Source organism: Propithecus coquereli, unplaced genomic scaffold (assembly GCF_000956105.1).
Source record: "Propithecus coquereli isolate 6110/MARCELLA unplaced genomic scaffold, Pcoq_1.0 Scaffold602, whole genome shotgun sequence".
Lineage (NCBI taxonomy): Eukaryota > Metazoa > Chordata > Mammalia > Primates > Indriidae > Propithecus > Propithecus coquereli.
This window is the reverse complement of record NW_012151975.1, coordinates 91,317-112,309: the sequence shown is the minus strand read 5'-3', so window position 1 is coordinate 112,309 and position 20,993 is coordinate 91,317. Positions and strand designations below refer to the sequence as shown.

The 20,993-nt window shown below is 43.2% G+C and overlaps 1 protein-coding gene and 1 long non-coding RNA gene across 2 annotated transcripts; one reads left to right on the top strand and one right to left on the bottom strand.

Moving 5' to 3' along the window:
• Window positions 1-930: 930 nt before the first annotated feature.
• Window positions 931-8,740, bottom strand: PDCD2 (programmed cell death 2). Its single transcript, XM_012659321.1, has 6 exons — window positions 8,399-8,740; window positions 7,551-7,793; window positions 7,039-7,170; window positions 3,676-3,779; window positions 2,710-2,823; window positions 931-1,521 (listed from the first exon to the last, which is right to left on the bottom strand). The coding sequence occupies exons 1-6, from the start codon at window positions 8,676-8,678 to the stop codon at window positions 1,363-1,365; spliced, it is 1,032 nt and encodes a 343-aa protein (XP_012514775.1). The 5' UTR covers window positions 8,679-8,740; the 3' UTR covers window positions 931-1,362.
• A 3,184-nt stretch (window positions 8,741-11,924) lies between these two features.
• LOC105822343 lies at window positions 11,925-20,099 on the top strand. Its single transcript, XR_001138101.1, has 3 exons — window positions 11,925-12,336; window positions 13,143-13,270; window positions 19,971-20,099. It is a non-coding gene; the product is annotated as an uncharacterized LOC105822343 (long non-coding RNA).
• The last annotated feature ends 894 nt before the right edge of the window (window positions 20,100-20,993 follow it).

Here is a 20,993-nt window from a genome sequence, read left to right as displayed (position 1 = left end):
GACTCCCATCGACAGCCACCCCAGGCTCAAAATAATGCCATTCTCTCATTAAAAAATAGCCATGGGAATTCCACACTGCACTTACCCATAGGGTGCTATGTGTAACTATATACATGTCGCTACTAATATCAATTATATATACACAGTATAGACTAACAGGCCAGGACTTTCTGATATACAAGTGTGAAATAGTCAAGTAGCCAATGACTTTAGAAAGTGATGTTACCTTTAAAAAGAAGAGGATTTATGGTGGCAATGCATTTCAGAGTTAACAGGGATGTTTTGTGGGGGAACGCGAGTCCATGTAGATTAAAGAAATAAGCAGAAAGTTACCAGAATGAACTATCATCACTGGTGTTGAGAGAATTGGGGATTATCACCAATGGTGAACTGGTAGGGGCTGGAAGGAACCTCAGCGAGGTCATACTTAGGAGCCACTTGCTTAAACAGAAACAGAATGTCCCACACTTGGCTGACGCAAGGCCTGCCTTCCCTTGCTGGGCTGCTTCCTGGGCCAGCTCCTTCCTCTGGTTGCAGCCCACAGCCCGTGAGGGTGGGAAGGGATGTGTGTGCAGTGCCGAGACGGAGGGAGGACGCCGCTTGCCGTTCGGTCTCTCACCTGTGAGCAGGGCCACGGGCTGACCAGCTGTGAGGTAGAACCTCTTCAAATTCAGGTTTCATGACCACAAATCCACCGTTCTTCCCGATACTGCCAACTGTGGGCCTGCTGCTTCAGAATTATCAGTATCTTGTTCACCAGACCCACCAGCTTAGTGAAGTGCAGTATTTTTCTCATGTTCTGGGCTTCCAGTGCGTATGAAAGCGTTGGACAACGAGCTGATGATCAGACAACAGTTTGTTGGGGTTTCACCTATTGTTCTTTGTTTTAACTTTGCAAACTTAGAGGGGGAGGTGCTCTAAAGAGTGGTCTGACTTAACTTGGCATATAACCCATTTTTATTATAGAAATGCACATGTAAGTGAAAAGATCATTTTACTTATTCCCACCATTCACAGGTAACAGTTCACAGTCTTTCCAGATTTCTGTGCACATGTACAAATATTTTTACAAAAATATGGTAATACCATGAATACCACCCACAGTGGTGTCTAGTGTCAATTTAGATCTGTGTGTCTTTTGGTGTGTGTCCACATGGGTGTGTATCATTGAGACTGTGTGGCCTTCCACTGCAGAACAGCAACATTTAATTCCCTGTCATTGGACATTTTTGTGTTGTTAATATTTAGACACTATAAACAATACCTCAAGCAACAGCGCTGTATCTCTGTGCCTCTATTTCTGGTATAATTATTCCCTTAGGATAAAGGCCTAGAAATGGAATTGCAAGGTGTAAGATGCCTTTAAGGTGTGTCTGCTACATCCTGCTTCCACACAAATTCCTCTGTGTAGCCAGTCCCCAAGCTGCAGCTCTCGGCACAGGTGAACACAGCCAGGATGCCCCAGTCCACACTCGTGCCCAGTCTGTCGGCCTTCAGGTAATTGAGCAGTTGAGGCATGACCTGGGAGGAAGGTGACAAAGTTAGAATGCTGCTTCAGGGCAGGAAGCACCATCTGCATTCAAGAGACTTTCTCGGCCAGGGTGATTATCGGGATCCTGGCCTCTCAATCTCCATACTACACAACAGGATCACAGACACTATACAGTTAACATATTTAATAATCTAAAAACATTTTGCAGCTTCAAAGCCCCTCTCTACTTCATCTGGCCTTCTGTTTAGTGTCTCTTTTCCATTTCAGAAAGAAGTTCACGAGTGGCTGTTAAACTGTTTTTATTACTGATATGCCACAAAATGGTCCTGAAGCTTCTACTTGGGCAAGTCTTATTTTGTATCATATAAAACCTGAATAGCAGATGTTGTGACTGTCACTCAAGAAGCCCTAACCCTAACTTCTGGTAATGAGTACAGAAGGGCGTCTGCTGACATTTGTGTGGACTAGAAAGGGATCTCTCTGAAGTCAAGTAGTCTGATCTGAAAGCATGAAGCAGCAAAATTGCCACCACGGTGTGAAACTGCTTTATACAAATCCTGTCACCTCATCCTGGGCACCAAAAGCTTTGGCACTAAGAAGTAAACAGTTTCAGCCACGGTCCTCATGATTCCTTTTTTTTCTAGTCCAAAGAAACAAACGTTACCTACAACTTTGTAAGGTTAGTGAAGCCACAGCTCAAGAGCATTTCCACCAAATGTGGAAAGTCCACCAAAGTCCCCAAATAGACTTTAATGCCAACAACTCCTTTGTAAAAAACACTTACCTTAATGCTTGTATCCATTGTTCTAACACATCCACAAACCAAGATTAAACAGCAAAGCTTTTAAAATCCTCCTTTCACAAAGTACGAAGGCAAAGACTTGAATTAAAAGTAACCACACTGGAGGCAGAGGGCTACGCGGTGACTCCATGGAAATCCTCATCACAGGAGTCAGTCTACAAAGCCTGAAAACTAGGAAACTGACAGATACCAGAAAAAGGAAGCTAAAGAGACCAGCAACTACCAGAAAAAGCAGTGAACGACAATTCCCTCGAGAGAACAATCCCCAAGGTTGGAGAGAAAACTGACTTTCATTACAGGGTGCCCTCCATGCTGCCACGTTGACCATGTGCATGTGTTACTTTGGTAAAGTTCTTCATGTTTAAAACCAAATCCTGGTGACTACACACTAAACAGTCCTTTTGTAAGGTCATACCTGGAATTCAAATATCCTCTTGGCACCACAGGGGCAATCTGGAATATCCTTTTCTTGAGGGATATTTTCACCAGAAATCCAGATGGGGGCAAGACCTCTGCCATATCTGAGAATCTAAAATCAACAAGGATCGTGTCAAAATTGTGAGCACCTTAGCTAAGTTTCCATCGGTGACATGCTGAAGATCATGCACAGAAACCCCACGTGTTCCACACCTGCCGGAACACTGAGCTGAAAGGCATCTCAGTCCTAACTGTGAGCACCACCGATGCCCTCTCAGTTTCCCAAAGTGACTCAGAGGGTATCAAAATTGCATTTCCTAGATGATGCTTTTTCCTACCTAACATGAGAATCTTACTCCTGTTAGTATATGGCAAAGGGAGCAAGAATAAGCCCAGGCTTCCCATCACCAGGTTCTGCATCCAAAATGCTGCCCAGAATCTGCTCACCTTCACTCACCTATTAGGAAACTTAGTTAAAAATTAAAAGGGACAAATGCCAAGTGAAACATGGTGTTTTGACAAATATCACAAACATGGGTAAATTTCATTGTAATAAGCTTGCTGTAACGACTGAGGAGTTTTCTTGTATTTTGTTAAAAAGCGTATGCATTGCTAAAAACTGCCTTCTTACTGTTTGGGACCTAGATCTAGTCTTCCTATAAGCCCCTGGATTTTATTTAATCCCAGTGACTGGTCTATGTAGCTGAGTTTTCTTTAGTGATTTATGCTTATGGTAACAGAAGTTAATGGGAATAATGTTAGCACATTGTGTTGGTTTTACTAGCCAAAGGTACTTATTGGAAAATGGGCAAGAATAACTTTTTTTTGGTCAATGATGCGAAAGCTCTGTGTATCTTAGGCAACATCTCATTCATGTCCTACCCGAGTTACTGCTTCTCAGAGATTATGCTCATAAAACATGGCCTGAAAAGAATACAGTTGGGAGGTATGAGTTCTACTTTACCTGTTCTGGTTCACAGGCTATTTGAGCTTTAAACTTCTGGAAAATTTTATCTTCCCTGGATTCATGTTTTGCCATGGAATCTAGTTCCTCCTCCAGTGCTTCACCTGAAAAATCAACATAACTTATGGAAAACATGAATAGTCCCCACAACCTGACAATTCACACATGGTGAAGGAGCCCAGTTTTATAATAATCAGATAGCTTTCCCTATTTATTCATTAAAGTTGGACCATCTGAATTTCCAGGTACTCCGTGCAGCATTATTTAGGCTCCCATTCAGCAGTTTGCCTTAAAGCTTCGAAAGAACAGAATGGCCAAGTCAAGGGCTTAGGACTGTGCCCGGCACATCACACAGGACACCCAACAGACAGTGAGCCCTTCTTATCACTGCTGTCCTGAAGCTAGCTGACTCTTAGTTCAAGTCTCTTCATGTCTCATACGTTCCTTTTCCCAGCTAGTACACGCATTCACCTGGTCATCTAGTGTTCATTTCCATCTCGACCTTAACTCTTGGAATTCCCGCCACCCTGGGCCACTGCTGTCCCCAGCAGGCCAGTGTTTCCCAGTACAACCTTTAGTCTTTGTAACATTGATCAAAATACAACTCTGGTAGACTCTGAGTCAGATAAGCTGAAACAGCTGCTTTGATGGCATTGGCAAAGCGTTCACGGTGCTCACTGGCTCCCGCCAGGCCTGATGGCAGAAACGTAAAATGCCTTCAGGGCTTCGTAAATGCTGTTCCCTCAGGCCATATGGCCTCCTGCCAACCTTTCTCCTGGGAACTCAAACTCAAGTCCCAGGACACAGCTACCTCCAGGTAGCATTTTTCTTTTTAATTTTATTTTGGAAAATTCTGAGCGTATATAAAGAAATACTACAATGAATCTCCATGTACCAATTAGCTTCACCACTATCATTTCAAGTCCAGTGTTTCTTGTCTCTACCACTTCCCCCAACTCAATTACTCTGAAGTAAATCGCAGATCACTTCATCTGTGAATAATTCAGGTATGTACCCCTAAAAGACAAACTCTTTCCCTTTACCAATTTTCAAAATAATGAGTTTGTTCCCCAGTATCCTACAAAGATGATCACTGAGGTTTTTTTTTTTTTTTTGAGACAGAGTCTCACTGTGTTGCCCGGGCTAGAGTGCCGTGGCGTCATCCTCGCTCACAGCAACCTCAAACTCCTGGGCTCAAGCGATCCTCCTGTCTCAGGCTCCCGAGTAGCGGGGACTACAGGCATGCGCTACCATGCCCGGCTAATTTTTTCTATATATTTTTAGTCATCCAATTAATTTCTTTCTAATTTTAGTAGAGACAGGGTCTCGCTCTTGCTCAGGCTGGTTTCGAACTCCTGAGCTCAAACAATCCGCCTGCCTCGGCCTCCCAGAGAGCTAGGATTACAGGCGTGAGCCACCGCGCCCGGCCTTTTTTATCATTTTAAACCCATTAAATAAATTTGATATGTTTTAATCCATTGCAGTTAGTAGAACATTCTTCTGGATGTTCAAATTAACCATCTTTTGCCAATAAGAGCCTTTCATATTGGTTCTTGAGTCCTTCTGACATGACCCTATTAACCTTTGATAGCTTCCTAGATCTCTGGTATGACCATGTTCCAATGTTATTTGAACGTTTCCCGACCCAGTTCTGGAATCAACACCTCCCAAAAGAGCTTGGAGTTCCATTTAGAGAGAAATGGTATTCAGACACCACCATCCGGGCACCAGGGATACCCACTGCTACTGAGGTGGCCATTATTTCTATGCCTTTATAGTGGATTAAATACATCGCAAGTTCATAACTGATAATTCCAATATAAAGTCAGACCTATAAGTTTGTATTTAATTTTATCCATCAACAACATTATTCTACCACACCCAACACCTCAGTTCTCAGTAACTCCGATGTAATTACTCCTCTGCTTAGCACCCAGTACGCACACAACCACCTCAAAGTAACAACAGCAACATTCCAGCAAGGTTACTGAAAATACTAACATTTTCTTTCAGTTCTTTTCATTCTTGGGGTATATTACACTAAGGATGTACTGTCCTCTTTTTTGAAGTCATTTAGAAGAGTTCTTTGTGTGGTTATGCAACGAATTCCATACAATCTCACTTACTTTTGATGATTCAGGACTGCTTTTTAAAACTTAATGTCACTCTGTAACCACACAAAACACACACACAGTTCCACAGTGACACCCACATAAACAAGGCATACTCAAAGTCCAGCTTTTATCCTCAACCCTCCTACTCTATGCTCTCCTTTCTCCTGTAAGTGAGCATTTTCATTATTTAACCTTTTTAAAAACAAGCAACAACGTACACACATGAAGATGCACGCACGGCCCCTGCCGGGCAATTTTTAGTGATGTCACACATCTTCCCATGGCACCGTATTATCAGTCATCACATGGACTTTAACTTCCCCAAGTATCATCTGGGCTCCTCGTGAGACCGTGAGCACCTGACCACTGCAGTGTCGCTGCTTCCCGTTGTGTCTCCCTGATCAAGCACACTCAGGCACGAAGCAGACCCTCAAATATGTGCTTCGGAATGTATGACTGTTATGAACTACAAACCAGTAAGTTGACATTTTCATTTAGATTCTATAAATCTAAGTTTGTGGTGGTTGTGTGTGTAGCTCTAGTTCTAGAGTCAGCAAGATCTAGGCTCCAACTTGAATTGTAAAACTTAACAGTTATGTGACCAAAGCAAGTTACACCCAGAACCTCAATTTTCTCACCTGCAATATGGGTAGAGTTTCTGACTTATTGGGCTGCTGTCAGGATTTTAATGAGCTAATTAATGCACAAACAGCCCTTAAACAGCATAAAGTAAGTGCTAGATAAATGTTGGCTACTATTATAAAATAAGTCTCTTAAGTATTTGGTCAGCCTAGGCACTGCCCTAGAGTGTGAACTCGGGGTCAACTGACAAAATCAAACTGTTGATTGAGTTGAAAGAGAAGATGAAGGAGAAACAAGTTGAAAGAGAAACTTTTAAAGGGCTCCTGCTGCATGCCAAACACCATGCTAGCCATTCACTCCCTCGAGCTGAGAAACAGACCCGAGACCCTGAGGAACTCACCATATTCCCAGCGTCTTGTGCAGCTCCACCCTCAGGACCATCTGGATTCCTCCTCCAGTCTTTGCAGGGAGCAGAGCCCCTGACTGGAGCCAGGAAGCTAGGTCCAGGAAGCATGTTTTCACCTGAGGCAGTATCTGAAAACTACAGGTTACAGCCTCCAAAGTGAGAACCCTTTCCTCTCCAGTCTCTCTCATCTCAACATACTGAGCCCTTTCTCCCAAGCACTGTGTTTAATCACTTGGGGAATGAAGGCCTGAAAGTGCTCACCCATGCTGCCCACAATCTCTGCAGCATCTTCCTTGTCCACAACTTCAGGTATAATCTCATCTTCTGTTTCTATTACAATTTCAAATTCCGGAAAAAGGAAGTTGTGGTCTGGAATTGCATGGTCCAAATGATCTAAAACAAAAAAAGTTACTAGCATCATTAGTAATCATTTAGATGTGAAGATGGTCGAATAATTTTATATTTCTAAAGTATTATATTCCATACACCAACAGCTTTCCCTATTATTCTTAATACATGTGGTTCTGGCACTTTTAAATGGCATCAAATTAAATGCCTACATTAAGGCAAGGCTGGTAGCATAACTGGGTGATTAAGACCTCACAGCCTCGCTTTTATAAAGATATTCATGCTGCCAGTTAGGAAAATTTCAAAACGTATTATATCTTTTCTAATTTTAACTTTAAAGTTAACCTAGACATAAAATGTTTGGGTTGACAGAAGTGAAACTGAGCTGCGACTAACAAAAGACAGATGATCAGACGATGACTTACCCGGCTGTGAACACGCCTGCTTGTGTCCTGATCTCCAGTCGAGAGCCTGATGCACCTTACCGCAGTAATGTGCCTTGTGGCATCGGGAGCATGTTTTGGGGCCTAAACAGCCACAAACCCTGCAGAGGTGAGCGCCAGACTTAAGCTGGAGGCACACAGATTCTCCTGTTTCTGGGGGAAGATTCTCAGAAGGTGGCTCATAAGAGTAAAAGTCATTTTTCCTTGGTAGCTGATTCCTAAAAACTAAGAAAGAATGAAGACGAAAACTATAAATACCTTCAGTAAAATAGCAATTCAAATATTTGAGCCTCTACTTCACATAAGACTGAAAAGACACCCATTTAAAAAAAAAAAAAGAGAGAGAGAAATGAAAGTTTTTGCTTTCAGGAAGTTTATTTTCCGGAAGGGAGAAAAGCTTTTAAAATCCAGAAACTAGATTCTGTCTGGAACACACAACTGAACCGGCTCCTGGACCCGGTTCCAGGTAATCAAACAAGAATAATCATTAAGACAGACTGCAGAAAAATATAAAAATGCTATCGGGACCTATCTTTCTAAAAAAGAATTTATATTATCTGACTATACCAACCAAACCCAGCACCAACTGATTCATCAAAACGCTGGAGGTTACGAAGGAGCGTCGGCATCGTTAGGAGCTTATTTAGTGACAACGAGGCCCTCCCTGCAAGGACTCTGGAGAAAGTGCTGCCGGGGACCGCGGTGAGGGAGTAGGGAGGAGGGCGGCAGCTGCGCCTAACGCCGTCCGCCCTCGCCTGCCCCGGGAACTCCAGCTCCGCGTGCCACAAGCAAACATCAGGCAGCACGGCCCCCGAGGGTCGAGGGCGCACCTCGCAGGCCGGCGCAGCACGGCGGCTCCCGGCAGCAGAAGAGGAAGAGGCCGCGGTGGAAGGCGTCGGCACGGCCGGGCAGCGGCGCGTACACCTGCAGCAGGAAGGCGAGCGGGCGGCCGCACCGCGCGCAGGCCAGGTCCCCGGGCCCCGGCAGCCCAGCCTCGCCCAGCCACGCCGGCCGCCCGCCCACCTTGCTGGGGAACTGGTCGCTACGCAGCCGCCACGCCGGCGCCTCCTCGGTAAAGCCCAGCTCGACCCGCGAGGCCAGCGCGGCCATGCGGCCGTCGCCCACTGCCAGGCCGGAACGCGGAAGTCGCCACCGGAAAGGAGGACAGGAGGCGGGCAAGGCGTCGACGAGAAGCGATTGGAGGACGGGGTGAGGAGGCGGGACAAAGGGTACCTCCGGGATTGGGCCCGGCCCTCGCGCCTCTACTTCCGGTCTGCGCCACACGCCTCCTGGGGGCGGTGCGAGTGCCGGGGAGGGCTGAGAGGGGCTGTCGCCTCAGGCTGGCCCGCGGTCTTGTTCCTGGACGCGGCGCACTCGGGAGCCAGGTGGCTCTGTGCGAGGAGCAGGCGGTGGGAGACGACGGGGCGGTGGGGCGGGTAAACCGAGGCCTGTCCGCGGGCCGCGTGCGGGGCCGCCGGACTGCGCAGGGTTAGGGTCAGGCCGCGGGCAGGAGAGGAGCGGGCGCCGTCTGTCGGGTCTTCGGGGCCTCATCCCGCGGCGGGAGAGCGGGCGTGGCTGCCCGTCCAGGTTCGTTTGCCCGATGGCCAAGAAACCTGAGTCAGCAGGTTTTACGGCTGAGAAAGCGTCTTTATTCCGTGCGCCTAAGCGGGAGACGGGAGACATTTCTCAAATCCGCCTCCCTGAGAATTCGGGAGACAGGGCTTTTAAGGATAGTTTGGCAGGTAAGGGATTAGGCAATTAGGTTCGTTAAGTAGAGCAAAATTAATAGGGACGTAGAAATCATCTTGTGGCGTTTTAGTCCCTGGGGTCACAATTACAGTTGAGTCAGTTTCTTGGTATGGGCCGCTGGTCTGGGTGGGTTAATCAATCCACTGGAATGCCGGGCCTCGAAGATACCTTAAAAACTACCTTTAGGTTTCGAAAAGGTGATGTCATCTATGGAGAAAGTTAAGAATCTTTATGGACACCAGCTATGGGGAGAAGTTGAGAACATTTATGCCCACCAGCCGTGTGACTCTGGAGTGGCAATTACAGGGGGACGGTTATTAATTATTTTTAGCTAGGCCCGTGCATTATTTTTAGCTAGGCCCTGACGACGGTTCTTGTCGTGCAGCCCGTTATTGAAGGGCTGTTCCACCGACCAAGCCGCTTGCAGCCGTGTTGACCCCTTTGGGAGGACAGCGCCCTAACAGCCTCATCCCCTGGAATAGTCCCACCCTCAACGCTGGCGGCTTGGAGATTCAGTTTCCAGCACATGAACTTGGGGAAGCACATTCAAACCGCACCAGGACCCCATAGCGTAGCACAGGCTAAGAATTCTTGACACGAAGAGTAGAATAGTTTTAAATAAAGTTTGTTTACTTCCCAGGGGAGTGAAAGGCTCAGCAGGAAGGAAAGAAAGATGTGCCGGCCCCTGAGGCTAAAGGGGCTCAGAGTCTGTATGGGGAAGAAAAGAAGGAAAAAGGTGATCGTTGCCAGCTGATAGCGGAACATGGCTGCATCTGTTTCCCCCCTTTTTCCTCTTTTCTGTGAGGCTGGCTTCTCAGGGTCCTGGGAGTGTGGTCTGGCCAGAGCTGGGGCCGGCGCGTCGCACTCCTATCTGTTCAGACTGTTAACAGAAAAAAAGCCAAACTCTGTAAAGTAATTTTAAAGAGATTTACTCTGAGCCAAATTTGAGGAGCATGACCCAGAGCCACACCCAAGAACGCTTGTGCAAGTGGACTCGCTGTGGTTGGGTTACGTTTTATACATTTCAGGGAGACGGGGTTTCAGGTAAAGTCATAAATCAATACATGGGCGGCGCACGTTGGTTTGGCCCAAAAAGGTGGGCCATCTCGAAGCAGGGGCTTACAGGTTAGAGGTGGGTTTAAAGATTCTTTGGCTAGTAATTGGTTAAAAACATGAAGCTTTGTCTAAAGGCTTGGAATGTTTTAACGTAAGGAGCTGTTTATCAGAGACAAGCCACTGGACATAGATTTGTTGGGTAAATTGAGGACCTGCAGGTGTATCTTTGCACACCCTTAGGCCTGTTAATGGGTTACAAAGGATGTCCGCAAGAAGGGAGGGGGCAAGATGAGGCATGTCTCACCTCCCTCCTCCTGGCAGGCGATTTAGTTTTAGGATGTTCCTTTGGCCACGAGGGGGTCCATTCAGTCAGCTGGTAGGGGGATGGGCGGTGGGCCTTAAAATTTTATTTTAGTTCACAAGATCTTCTCAAGTGCTGTGAAGACAAACTTCACAGGTGGCTAATCTTACAGACAGTGGGTTAAGGCCCAGGTGGTCAATCGAAGTGGGGCTGCTGTGCTGCGATCTTTCCCTTCCAAGGGGCAATTATGTGATGTTTTCTCCTTTTTTTCTGTTGATTTTTATCTGTTAGTTTATTCGCAAGGCTGCCCTATCACATAGTAACCAGGTATTTAGGATGTACCATGTGCGTTTTCCACGTTCTCTTTCAATCCTTGAAACCACAGCGGTGGGTTTTACCGACCAGCCCCACTTTACCCGGATAATGAGTTTGGTGTTTAAGGGGCGCCCGAGGTCACACGGAGACAGGGAGGAGCTGGAGTCCAGGCCATGGCGCCCAGTCCCATGGCAGATAACCGGCCGCGACGTTCCGGCAACTGCCCCACGCCTCCTCCACCCTCAACGCACCCTTAGGGCGCACGGAGGGCGGTGGGGGGGTACAGGAATTGGGAAGTGGGCGGAGCTGCGGTTGCCATGGCAGTGACCTTGGGCGTGGGGAGCAAGCCCGACCACTAGCCCGTGGGCGCGCGGGCGCACACGCAAACGTACAACATGCGTGCGCGCGCGCGCACAGCCGCTCCCCTCAGACCCCCGGCGGAAAGGTTGAGCTAAAAGGGCGGGAGGGACAGACACGAGGGAGCCGCACCTCGAACGCCCAGACGACGGCCGCGGACCCCACCCGCCCCTGACCCGGCAGGGAGGGAGGCTGAGGGCCGCGAACGGCCCAGGTGAGCGCCGCGGGAGGACAGGACCCCAGCTCAGCCCCCGCCGCACCCGCTTCTGGGCGCTAACGGGCTCGGCGTGGCCTCCGGGGCTCGCGGGGCCAGCAGGGGTCGGACGTCCGAGCCGTGGGGGTCGGACGGGGCGCGGGTCCTGGGCAGGCGTTGGGCGACCCGGGTGGGAGCGGGGACGGCTCCCGGTAAGGCTTCGAAAACGGAAACGCGAACGCTCGTTGGACGGTTGCGGGAACCTGCCGTCGGGCGGGGCTCCCTGCTGCGCCGGGCGGCGAAGGCGGCGGTTCGCGGGCGCTCGGGCGAAGCCGGGCCGGGCCCGGAGTGGCGTGTGCACGTTGCCAGGCCAGCGTTTGATGTTTGTTCCTTATGGTTATTTCAGGAGTAAATGATGAAAAATTTACCTGGGAGAGGGAACTGCTTGAATTGCGCGTTGTTCCCCGTGCGTGCAGGACGTAGGTTAATCGTGCGCACACACCACCCAACTGAGTGTGTGCCCAGTGGCCTTTAAAAATAATAAATACAAGACTCCAAAGCCCTGAAACTAGGTCATGTTTGTCTGGCGAGTTCCGGGTGTGAGGCTTCGTGTTCCGTGGGAGAAAAAAAGAAGGATGCTCAAGTTGTTGATGTGCCGAAGCGGTCACGTGTTTGTAGTCAGCCTGGAGCCCACCCAAGCGAGTTCAGCTCTGACTGCGGGGGTTGAGGAATCGAGTCGATCCCTTGCCACCCCCGCAAGTTTGGAGTCTCCCTGAAAGTTGCCTAGACTACTGATTGTGAGTAACCAGTGCTTTTGCTGGTTTTTTGTCTTTTAACCTTTCCGCTATCATAATGTATGCGTGTATGCCACTGTTTACCAAATGTTAGAACGAATTATTCGTAGTGGAACTCTCCACTTTGAAATGATCAGGCGCTAACTCTGACATACTGTGTTTTTTTAATGTTTGAAAGTTGTTGGGAAATTTCAAATATAATGGCTTCAAAGTGATAGGCATTTTTTGGAGTATAAATATAGCATAAGATATACCAAGTGGGTAATGTATTTTAAAATTTAAACGTCATTCTAAAAAACGCCCTGGTTTGCAAAAAGTACAGGTTGGGGACAGCTGAGGAAATGGCAGGAGTCTGCAGCGAAGGGTAAGAGAACAGCCTGTGAATGTCCTGGCAGCCTCAGCACCTGCAAACTTGCTCCTGCCCTAAGCATTTCTGATATGTGGGTGCTTTTTCTGTTGATCATGGATCTTTGGCTATTTGTCATTTTTCAAAAAAATTCTCTCAACAGAGGATCCTCACTTCGAAATTGAGTCCTGGTGGCATGTAGCCAGGGAGGGTAGGAAAGGTTTCAGTGCAGAATGTAGGGGTACGTTAATCAGTTTGGAATCTTGTTAATTCTGTACAGTTACTTTTGTAACTGGTTCTGTGTGTGAGGTCCTTTTACATCTTGCTCTGATTGGCCATTGTTGACTTATGTCTGTATACAATCCTATAATGGGGTACTTAACCTAAAACAAACCTAAAACGTTATTTCCTGTAATATTTATTACAATTTATGTGTTTCCTTCTTCCTTTTCTCTTTTTAAAGGGAACAATAGAATTGGAAAAATCAGCACTTACTCAGCATATCCCCCTCTTATTGGTCTTTTGGACCTTGGTGGCATCGTGGAGGTCCTGTGTTCTTAGAGATGAACAGTCTTGAACAGTTTACTCCAGGTAATAAACATACGTGGGAAAGTAATTTGAGGTGTGCGTATCTTGATTTTTTTTTTTTCTTTCTCTTCCCATTTCTGTTTACATAGCAAGAGCATACTGTTACGGTTCGGAGTGCGAGAAAAGACCACTTAAGACCGAAACTGAGCCAAATTATGAGTCTTTATTAGCTGGCCAGCGACTACCCTCTGCACCGCCACAGACAGCTGCACAGAGAGCAGTGCCCAGCCAGAAAAGCAGGGGGTTTTTATACTATTCTAAGTTAGAGCTACGTGACATTAGGCACATGAGGTGGAACAAGATTAATTATATCATACATTCCATAGCTGTGGGGTCTGGGACCAGCCTCAGATCCCCTGTGCTTACTACAATCTTTAAGCAAGCAGATTTACAGAAGCAGATAGCATCAGTTAAGTCAAGGAACATTCTATCATGAGTTAAGCAAGCATAGTCAAATTTACTATAGGCAGCTGGAAAGCTTAAACCATCGGTTACAAGTTAATTACCTTTTTTTTTTTCTGTCTTTCCGAGGTACGTTTTTCATTGCAGACATAGGTCAAGCAGGTCATAGGTCAACCAAGCAAGCAGGCATAAATTGCAGAGTGGCCCGTTACAATACCTTGATTTTTTTTTTTTTTTTTTTGAGACAGAGTCTCACTGTGTTGTCCGGGCTAGAGTGCCGTGGCGTCATCCTAGCTCACAGCAACCTCAGACTCCTGGGCTCAAGCGATCCTTCTGCCTCAGCCTCCCAAGTAGCTGGGACTACAGGCATGTGCCACCATGCCCGGCTAATTTTTTCTATATATTTTTAGTTGTCCAATTAATTTCTTTCTATTTTTAGTAGAGACGAGGTCTCGCTCTTGCTCAGGCTGGTCTGGACCTCCTGAGCTCAAACAATCCGCCCGCCTCGGCCTCCCAGAGTGCTAGGATTACAGGCATGAGCCACCGCGCCCGGCCAATACCTTGATTTTTAAAAATAATTTTTTTGAGCTTTTGTGGTCATTGTTGAAAATAAAATAATTCATTGACTTTTTTTGTGAAATGCTGTACATTTCTATTTTACATTTTTAAAATATCACTTAATTTATTTTTCAATTTTTCTAGTATTGCTTGTATATTCTACCACAAATGCATAGCTTGTTTTTCCCGCGACATTTTAAGAGCTTGCTTGAGGGGAAACAGAAGGGTAATGATGCTGGGGTGAGTGTTTTACCATATGAAGGCAGCTGTGCTCTACTTTAAGAAAACTGACATTTAAAAGTTTAAGGTTACAAAACAAATTAACAATTGCTTGTTTATATTATATGAGAATTTTACAAAAGGGATTCACTAAAATTTCCTTCAAATAATCCCTTTATATGGTACTTACCAAATATGATTTGATTTATGATAAATCAGTTAGCATACAACAATTTAGGAACAGATTTTTGGCATATGTAGGGGTTATCAGTGTGTTCCTTGAATTATCTCTTTCCCAAAAGTGTTGGGGACAAAGTTATATTCAGTGTTGTCCACTTACATGCCATCTATTAATGGTTTAACTGAGTGGAAAAATTGTCATCTGACTTATGCTGTACGATTTAAGGAGTACTTTGGAACCTAATTAAAATACTTTTCACCATTGAGTAAAATGTTATGGTCAGTTTTGTCAGGACCCTCATCCAAGATATTTTAGTTACTGAGGTGTCAAAAGCACCTTGTTGTCAGATGCTATCACTCGGCTGGTGGTCCTGTGGCAGAGGCCAGCAAGTAGTTTTGCACAGCCTTCAGCAAAATCAAAATACATAGATTTGGTCTAAGGACCACAAGGAGTAAAAACCGTTACTTTGAAATTTTCTTCAAATTTATTCTTCAAAATTAAAGGCTTAATTTTCTTAAGCTATAACTCTATTTGAGCCACTGGTGAAAAATGCTATTTTGATAAAAGGACGACTGTGTACTTTTTCCCCTATGTGTTAGTGCATTCGCCTTTATTTGGAATCACAACAGATAGTGAGTGAAATACTTGGGGAGTTTAATTCAGAAATCATTTTGCCTTGGTTATGTAGAAAAACAAAGGAATTTGAGTTAACATGGGTAGAACTTACTTGTGGGTTAGTTCAAAATTTATGTGGGAATAAAGAGGAAAGGGAGAAAGTGGCCACCAACTGTATTAAGGATAATTAATCAAATTTAGTTTGCTTTATACTATTTATAACCAGTGACACTAATTTTAGAGAAATACTATTCTTAGAGAAGGGATTTGAGGGATAAGAGCTACGCTTGCAGGCATATTAGTGGTAAAAGTATGTTCAGGGTCCTTAATAGTATTTTCTGTTTTTGCACATTAGACAGAAAACAAGAGATTATTTTAATGCTGAATCTGGGTTGAGAGCCCAACTTTGGGATAGTGGGCACAGTTTTATTCCAGCGTTAACTGAATATCATGAAGATTGAAGGAACAGCTTGAATGATGCCATTGATTTTTTTTTTTTAGTATAGGCTCTTAGTTCTTCAATTAAAAAAGAGTAAAAACGAAGATCAAAGAAGATACATTAAAAGAAATGTTTTAATTTTTTTTAAATCCCAAGGGACTGTCTCAAAGGATTGCTAACTTCATGAACATAGTAAGGTATAAACTATATTACATTGGATTTACGATTAATGAGGACACAAAATTTTAAAATATATGCAAAAGCAGTAAATATACTGCTGCAGTTTTAAAAATATTTGTGCCAAGATACGTGAGAATAAAAGTTACAATTAGAAAGTTTAATTGGAAGTTAAGGCTCATTTATGTTCTCTGTTTCATTATTTAATCCAGTGTCACTTTTGAATGTCACTTAATTGTTCTCAGTGTTCTTTTCAATAAAATGTAGTCTATAGTGCAATATACTTTATGTAAACTAGGTTTTCAACATAATATTTGCTAGACTTCTTAAGCACAAAATGTTATCTAATACTAATATGTACACTTAAGTACACTACACGGGATTTTAAAAAGTTTAGACCTTATAATCTGCAGAAATGTGGGCAACAGTTTTTAAAAATAAGAAAGGCTGAGTTCAGAGTTTTAGTCTTAGATGACCCTGTAAATTGCATTTTCTTTTTTCTCCCTAAAGGGTTTTCTTTTGCTGTTACAAGCTTATATTTTCCAGTCTCCACTCATGCTAGTAGTAAGTGTTGAGTCATCTTCTCTGTAGCATCAATAGAAAGTTCATTTGTTAAAACTGTGCTTTTTATTTTTTCCCAGCTGTTCCATCTGGGAGATTGTTTGAATTTCAGTTATTGAATGCAGTTTAATCAGAAGTTATTCTAAATAGGTCATTACAGTTTTCACAAACTAGGGGAAAATATAAATTTATCTTAAGATAATTTATGAATATTTTTGTATTCCACAGTGTGTATAATTTAATATTTCTGTTAGCATTTGTTCTAAGTTAGCTTTATTTGATATGTTGTCAAAATCAATGTAGAAGGTGTACAGTCTGTTTTTTAAAATATCTATTTGTGGAATATTTGTCAGAAGGTCCTAAAAAACTTGCCAGTCAGTGAACGAGTTGGAAATTTTACTGTGAAACCTTCTAATTGAATATATAGTTAAAAGTGTGATATTGATACTGTTTTGGTTATTTTATATGTGAGGATTTTTTTATATGTTTCTGTGGAACTGCTCTTAAGTATGCTTTTACTTTGATATAAACAGAAACTTCTGTAAAAGAAAAAAGTCACTTTGTTCTTAATGGTTACATGGTAGTCCTCAGACTTTTTATATTTGAAAGACATGGAAATGAGTAATTTCTTAAGCTATTTGCTTAAAATGACTAATTTAGTTGGAACATTTGATGTAATTTATTTTTACCATGGTGTAGAGTTACTTTATCCCAAACAAATTTATAGTGGGATCATTTGCTGTTTTTTTGCAAAGGTAGAAATCTGAAGTAGGCCCACAGATGTTCTGTTGAAAGCTAAGTGTTCTTCCACTGCTCCACTTGACCAGCCTGGGGGAAAAAAAAAAAAGGAAGAATGCTAAGTGTTAGACTGAGTAAATATCATATGGAAATGGATTTTTGTCTTATAATGACATTTATATTGTTTCTATCGAGCATTTCTTAAGCATGCCTGTAATTAAATAAATTGTATGTGCAGATCAAATTATGTATTGACAGATTTAATTTCTATCCTATGCTTCTCTCCCTCTTTCTCCTTTTAATAATTGTCAACAGCTAGCCTCCAACCACATGCTATATGAGAGAATTTTTAAAGCATGATAGAGTGTTCCATGGTGGTGATGGTGGTTTTCTAGTGTTTTAGCTGGTGGAGAGAAGAAATGATAACTATCTGAGATTGTTCTGTGCCCTTAATGTGTATTAAACATTGTTTGAACATTTGTTTTCAATCTACTGCTTATAAGGCAAATGACACTCTAAAAATTGAGACTGTTTAAGTGGTTACGTTCCCCACCAATGTTAGTACTCAGAAGGAGTAGGGTAAAGGTAGAGAGAAAGGTTATAGGGATTAGTTTAGATTGTATAAAGTGTAACAGTTTTATTATAAAACATGTTAAATTTATCATCGTATACCTTCTTCTAGGGTTACAACCATGCGATTTAGCTAGCCCTTCTCGCTGTAAAGCATCAAGAGTTGTGAATTGCCAGGAGAGTCATGTGTATCTTTAATCAGTTTTACATGTTATTGCTTAGAACATATTAGATGACTATTAGGAAGATAAGCAGTTTTCACACTGATTATCATTTTTAGTGATCACAGTTTATGAGTACCAAATTTTATTAGGTGGGAGAGAACAGATGTCACAGCTATAGGTTGGGGAAAGATTTTTAGACACAAAGTCATTGTTAAGAAAATTCAAGGTTATTGGTGTTGGACAAAATTAGTTATACCAGTTACATTCTATCATCTTCCAGCACTGTACCAGTTTTGAATATTCTGTGGCCGTAAATACACTAGTATTTGTCCCACCAGGAATCCTGACTTTTAGTTTAGAAAATGTGATTATTTAAATTATAGTTTTAACTCGAGTGAAAAAGCTGATAATTTATCTTCCTTTTTATATTATAAGTTTTTGTCATTAATTTTGAAGACCTAGTACTACATGCTTAGTTCCTATAAGATTTATAATGGACTGACTCTATATAGGTGTACTGTTTTTTTATCTTTTATACAGTATTTTTACTGTCCCTTTTCTATGTTTAGATACATAAATGCTTACAATTGCCTACAGTATTCACTACAGTAATATACTGCACAGTTTGTATCCCAGGAGCAATAGGCTGTACCATATAGCCTAGGTGTGTAGTGGGCTGTACCACCTAGGTTTGTGTAAGTATACTCTGATGTTCACACAGTGATGAAATTGCCTAATGGCACATTTCTCAGAATGCATCCCCATGGTTAAGTGACACATGACTGTATGTAAAAGTATTTAGTAATGCCTGGCAAAACATAGATGTTCAATAAATTTCTTCCTTTTCTATGAAATCCCACAATCATGAATGCTACGATGTTGAAGCTTAACATGTTCCCATATGGCTTCCTAAAACTGAATGTTGTCATTATTTATCAAACATTTCCCTGGATAAATACATCATGAGCTTCCACAGTGTTGCTTTTAGTAGTGAGGGGTGTGTTAGCTCAGCTGAGTCAAGTCCTGGTGAGAGTCCATATTGTGTCACTTGACTTTTTTCATCTGCTTACAGTAAATAGTTTTTAGGTTTTTTCATAGAGCAGCCCTCACCTAAATTTTTTTTTTTTTTTTTTTTTTTTGAGACAGAGTCTCACTGTTGCCCTGGCTAGAGTGAGTGCCGTGGTGTCAGCCTAGCTCACAGCAACCTCAAACTCCTGGGCTCAAGTGATCCTACTGCCCCAGCCTCCCGAATAGCTGGGACTACAGGCATGCGTCACCATGCCCGGCTAATTTTTTCTATATATGTTTAGTTGGCCGATTAATTTCTTTCTAATTTTAGTAGAGGCGGGGTCTCGCTCTTGCTCAGGCTGGTCTCGAACTCCTGAGCTCAAACAATCCGCTCACCTAGGCCTCCCAGAGAGCTAGGATTACAGGTGTGAGCCACTGCGCCCGACCCCTCACCTAAATTTCTTACTCTTTTATAATAAGTAATGTGTTCTACTTTAGTTTTCCTGTGGGGATGACTTGTTTAATAGATTTGGGGACTCATTGTGCTGCTGTTGTAGAATCTCACAAAGGCACTTTTGTGGCAGCCTCCTTTGGCTTTCAAGGACATGACTGTTTCATCTCTTGAATGTAATTCTCTACCTTGGTGCAAATGTTAATAAGTTAAATGTACATCAAATAAGAATTTTAGTTCAGCTCATCATATGTTTTATGTATTTAAGTTTAAGAGTCAAATTGGTATAATTGGTTACATTACCCATTTGCTCTGATTTGAGATGCCAAGTGATTGAAAACAATTTTAATTTAGAAGTGAATTACCTTGCTCATTTAAATATATCATTTTTGCATAATTTGAACTAATTTATTGTGCAGTTTTCCTTTTAAATGACTTAAATGATGTCTGCTGAGATACTCAAAGCCACATGATTAGTGGAGTCATCCTGAATATTTCTCTGTGTCATAGGGTTGGAAAATCTTAAAATGCAAGTTGTGTAGCAGACGTTGTCACAAGTTTTATCTTTTCTCCATTAATACATATTTTTCTGTTTTGTTTTGTTCTTAACTCACTTCTAGGCTGCTTTGGGTTTTCCAGAGGGAACACACTTCGCATTAGGCAATGGCTTGCCCTCCTTTTTCAACTCTGTCCTGATTCTGTGCCATTTTCACTGGATGTCTGGCTCACCTCTCAGTTCTGCAAAGCAAAAGCTGATTATTCACTTGGTGAGTCACAGTGAGAATCCCCAAGACAATGCTCTTGATTCGGACTGAGGTTCCTTCAGCAACTGTTGCTTTTTGATGATGCATTTTAACGAGCTTTTAAAAAATTTGGACACCAGACTACCAGCTGGAGTGGCTAGAACCTGCAATCCTAGAATAGTGTTTTTCAGTCTTCAGGTCCTGGGTTATGAAATGATTCTGGGGATTGTGACAAGCACTTAAGAAGCAATGAAACAGATTAGACAATATTAGAATATATTACCTGTGATAAAGGTAATTAAAGTGGCATAAAATTTTTGTATTTTGTGTGTGTGTGTAACTGCTTTATGATAAAAATTATATCTATTTTGTGAGTTGCTGTCCAAAGAGTTTGAAAGCCACTGCCTTGGATTTAAAGCTGTCTGATGTAATCTGACAATATAGCGGTTTGAAATGACAGTATGTTTGAAGTATAAGTGTAGATAGCTTTTAGTTACATATTTTAGAGGAACTGGCAGGTTGCTTTCGTGACTGAGAAGCCAAACTCTGTCATGACAGGGCATTTCCCAAAGGGCCAAGACCCAGTTAACCCCATGTCGTTGAGTTTTGTAGGAGCCCAAATACTGTGTCTCTGAGAGGGTCTGAGGCAAAAGGTCACTCGTGTAGCCTGTGGTATTGCTGCTGCCCTGCCGAGGTTGTCTGTTGGCAGTGCTGTGTCTTACCAACCAGATCAGAAGCACCCAGTTTTCCCAAGATCTTAATCTGCCAGGACGATGGCATCACACTTTTTCCCCATTAGTAGGACCTGTACTTTGCTTGGATGGCCGGGAAATTCCAATCCTTAACTCTCCTCTTTGTTAGAGAACCTCCCCTTTCTTTCCCACTGGGTCTCAGGAAGAT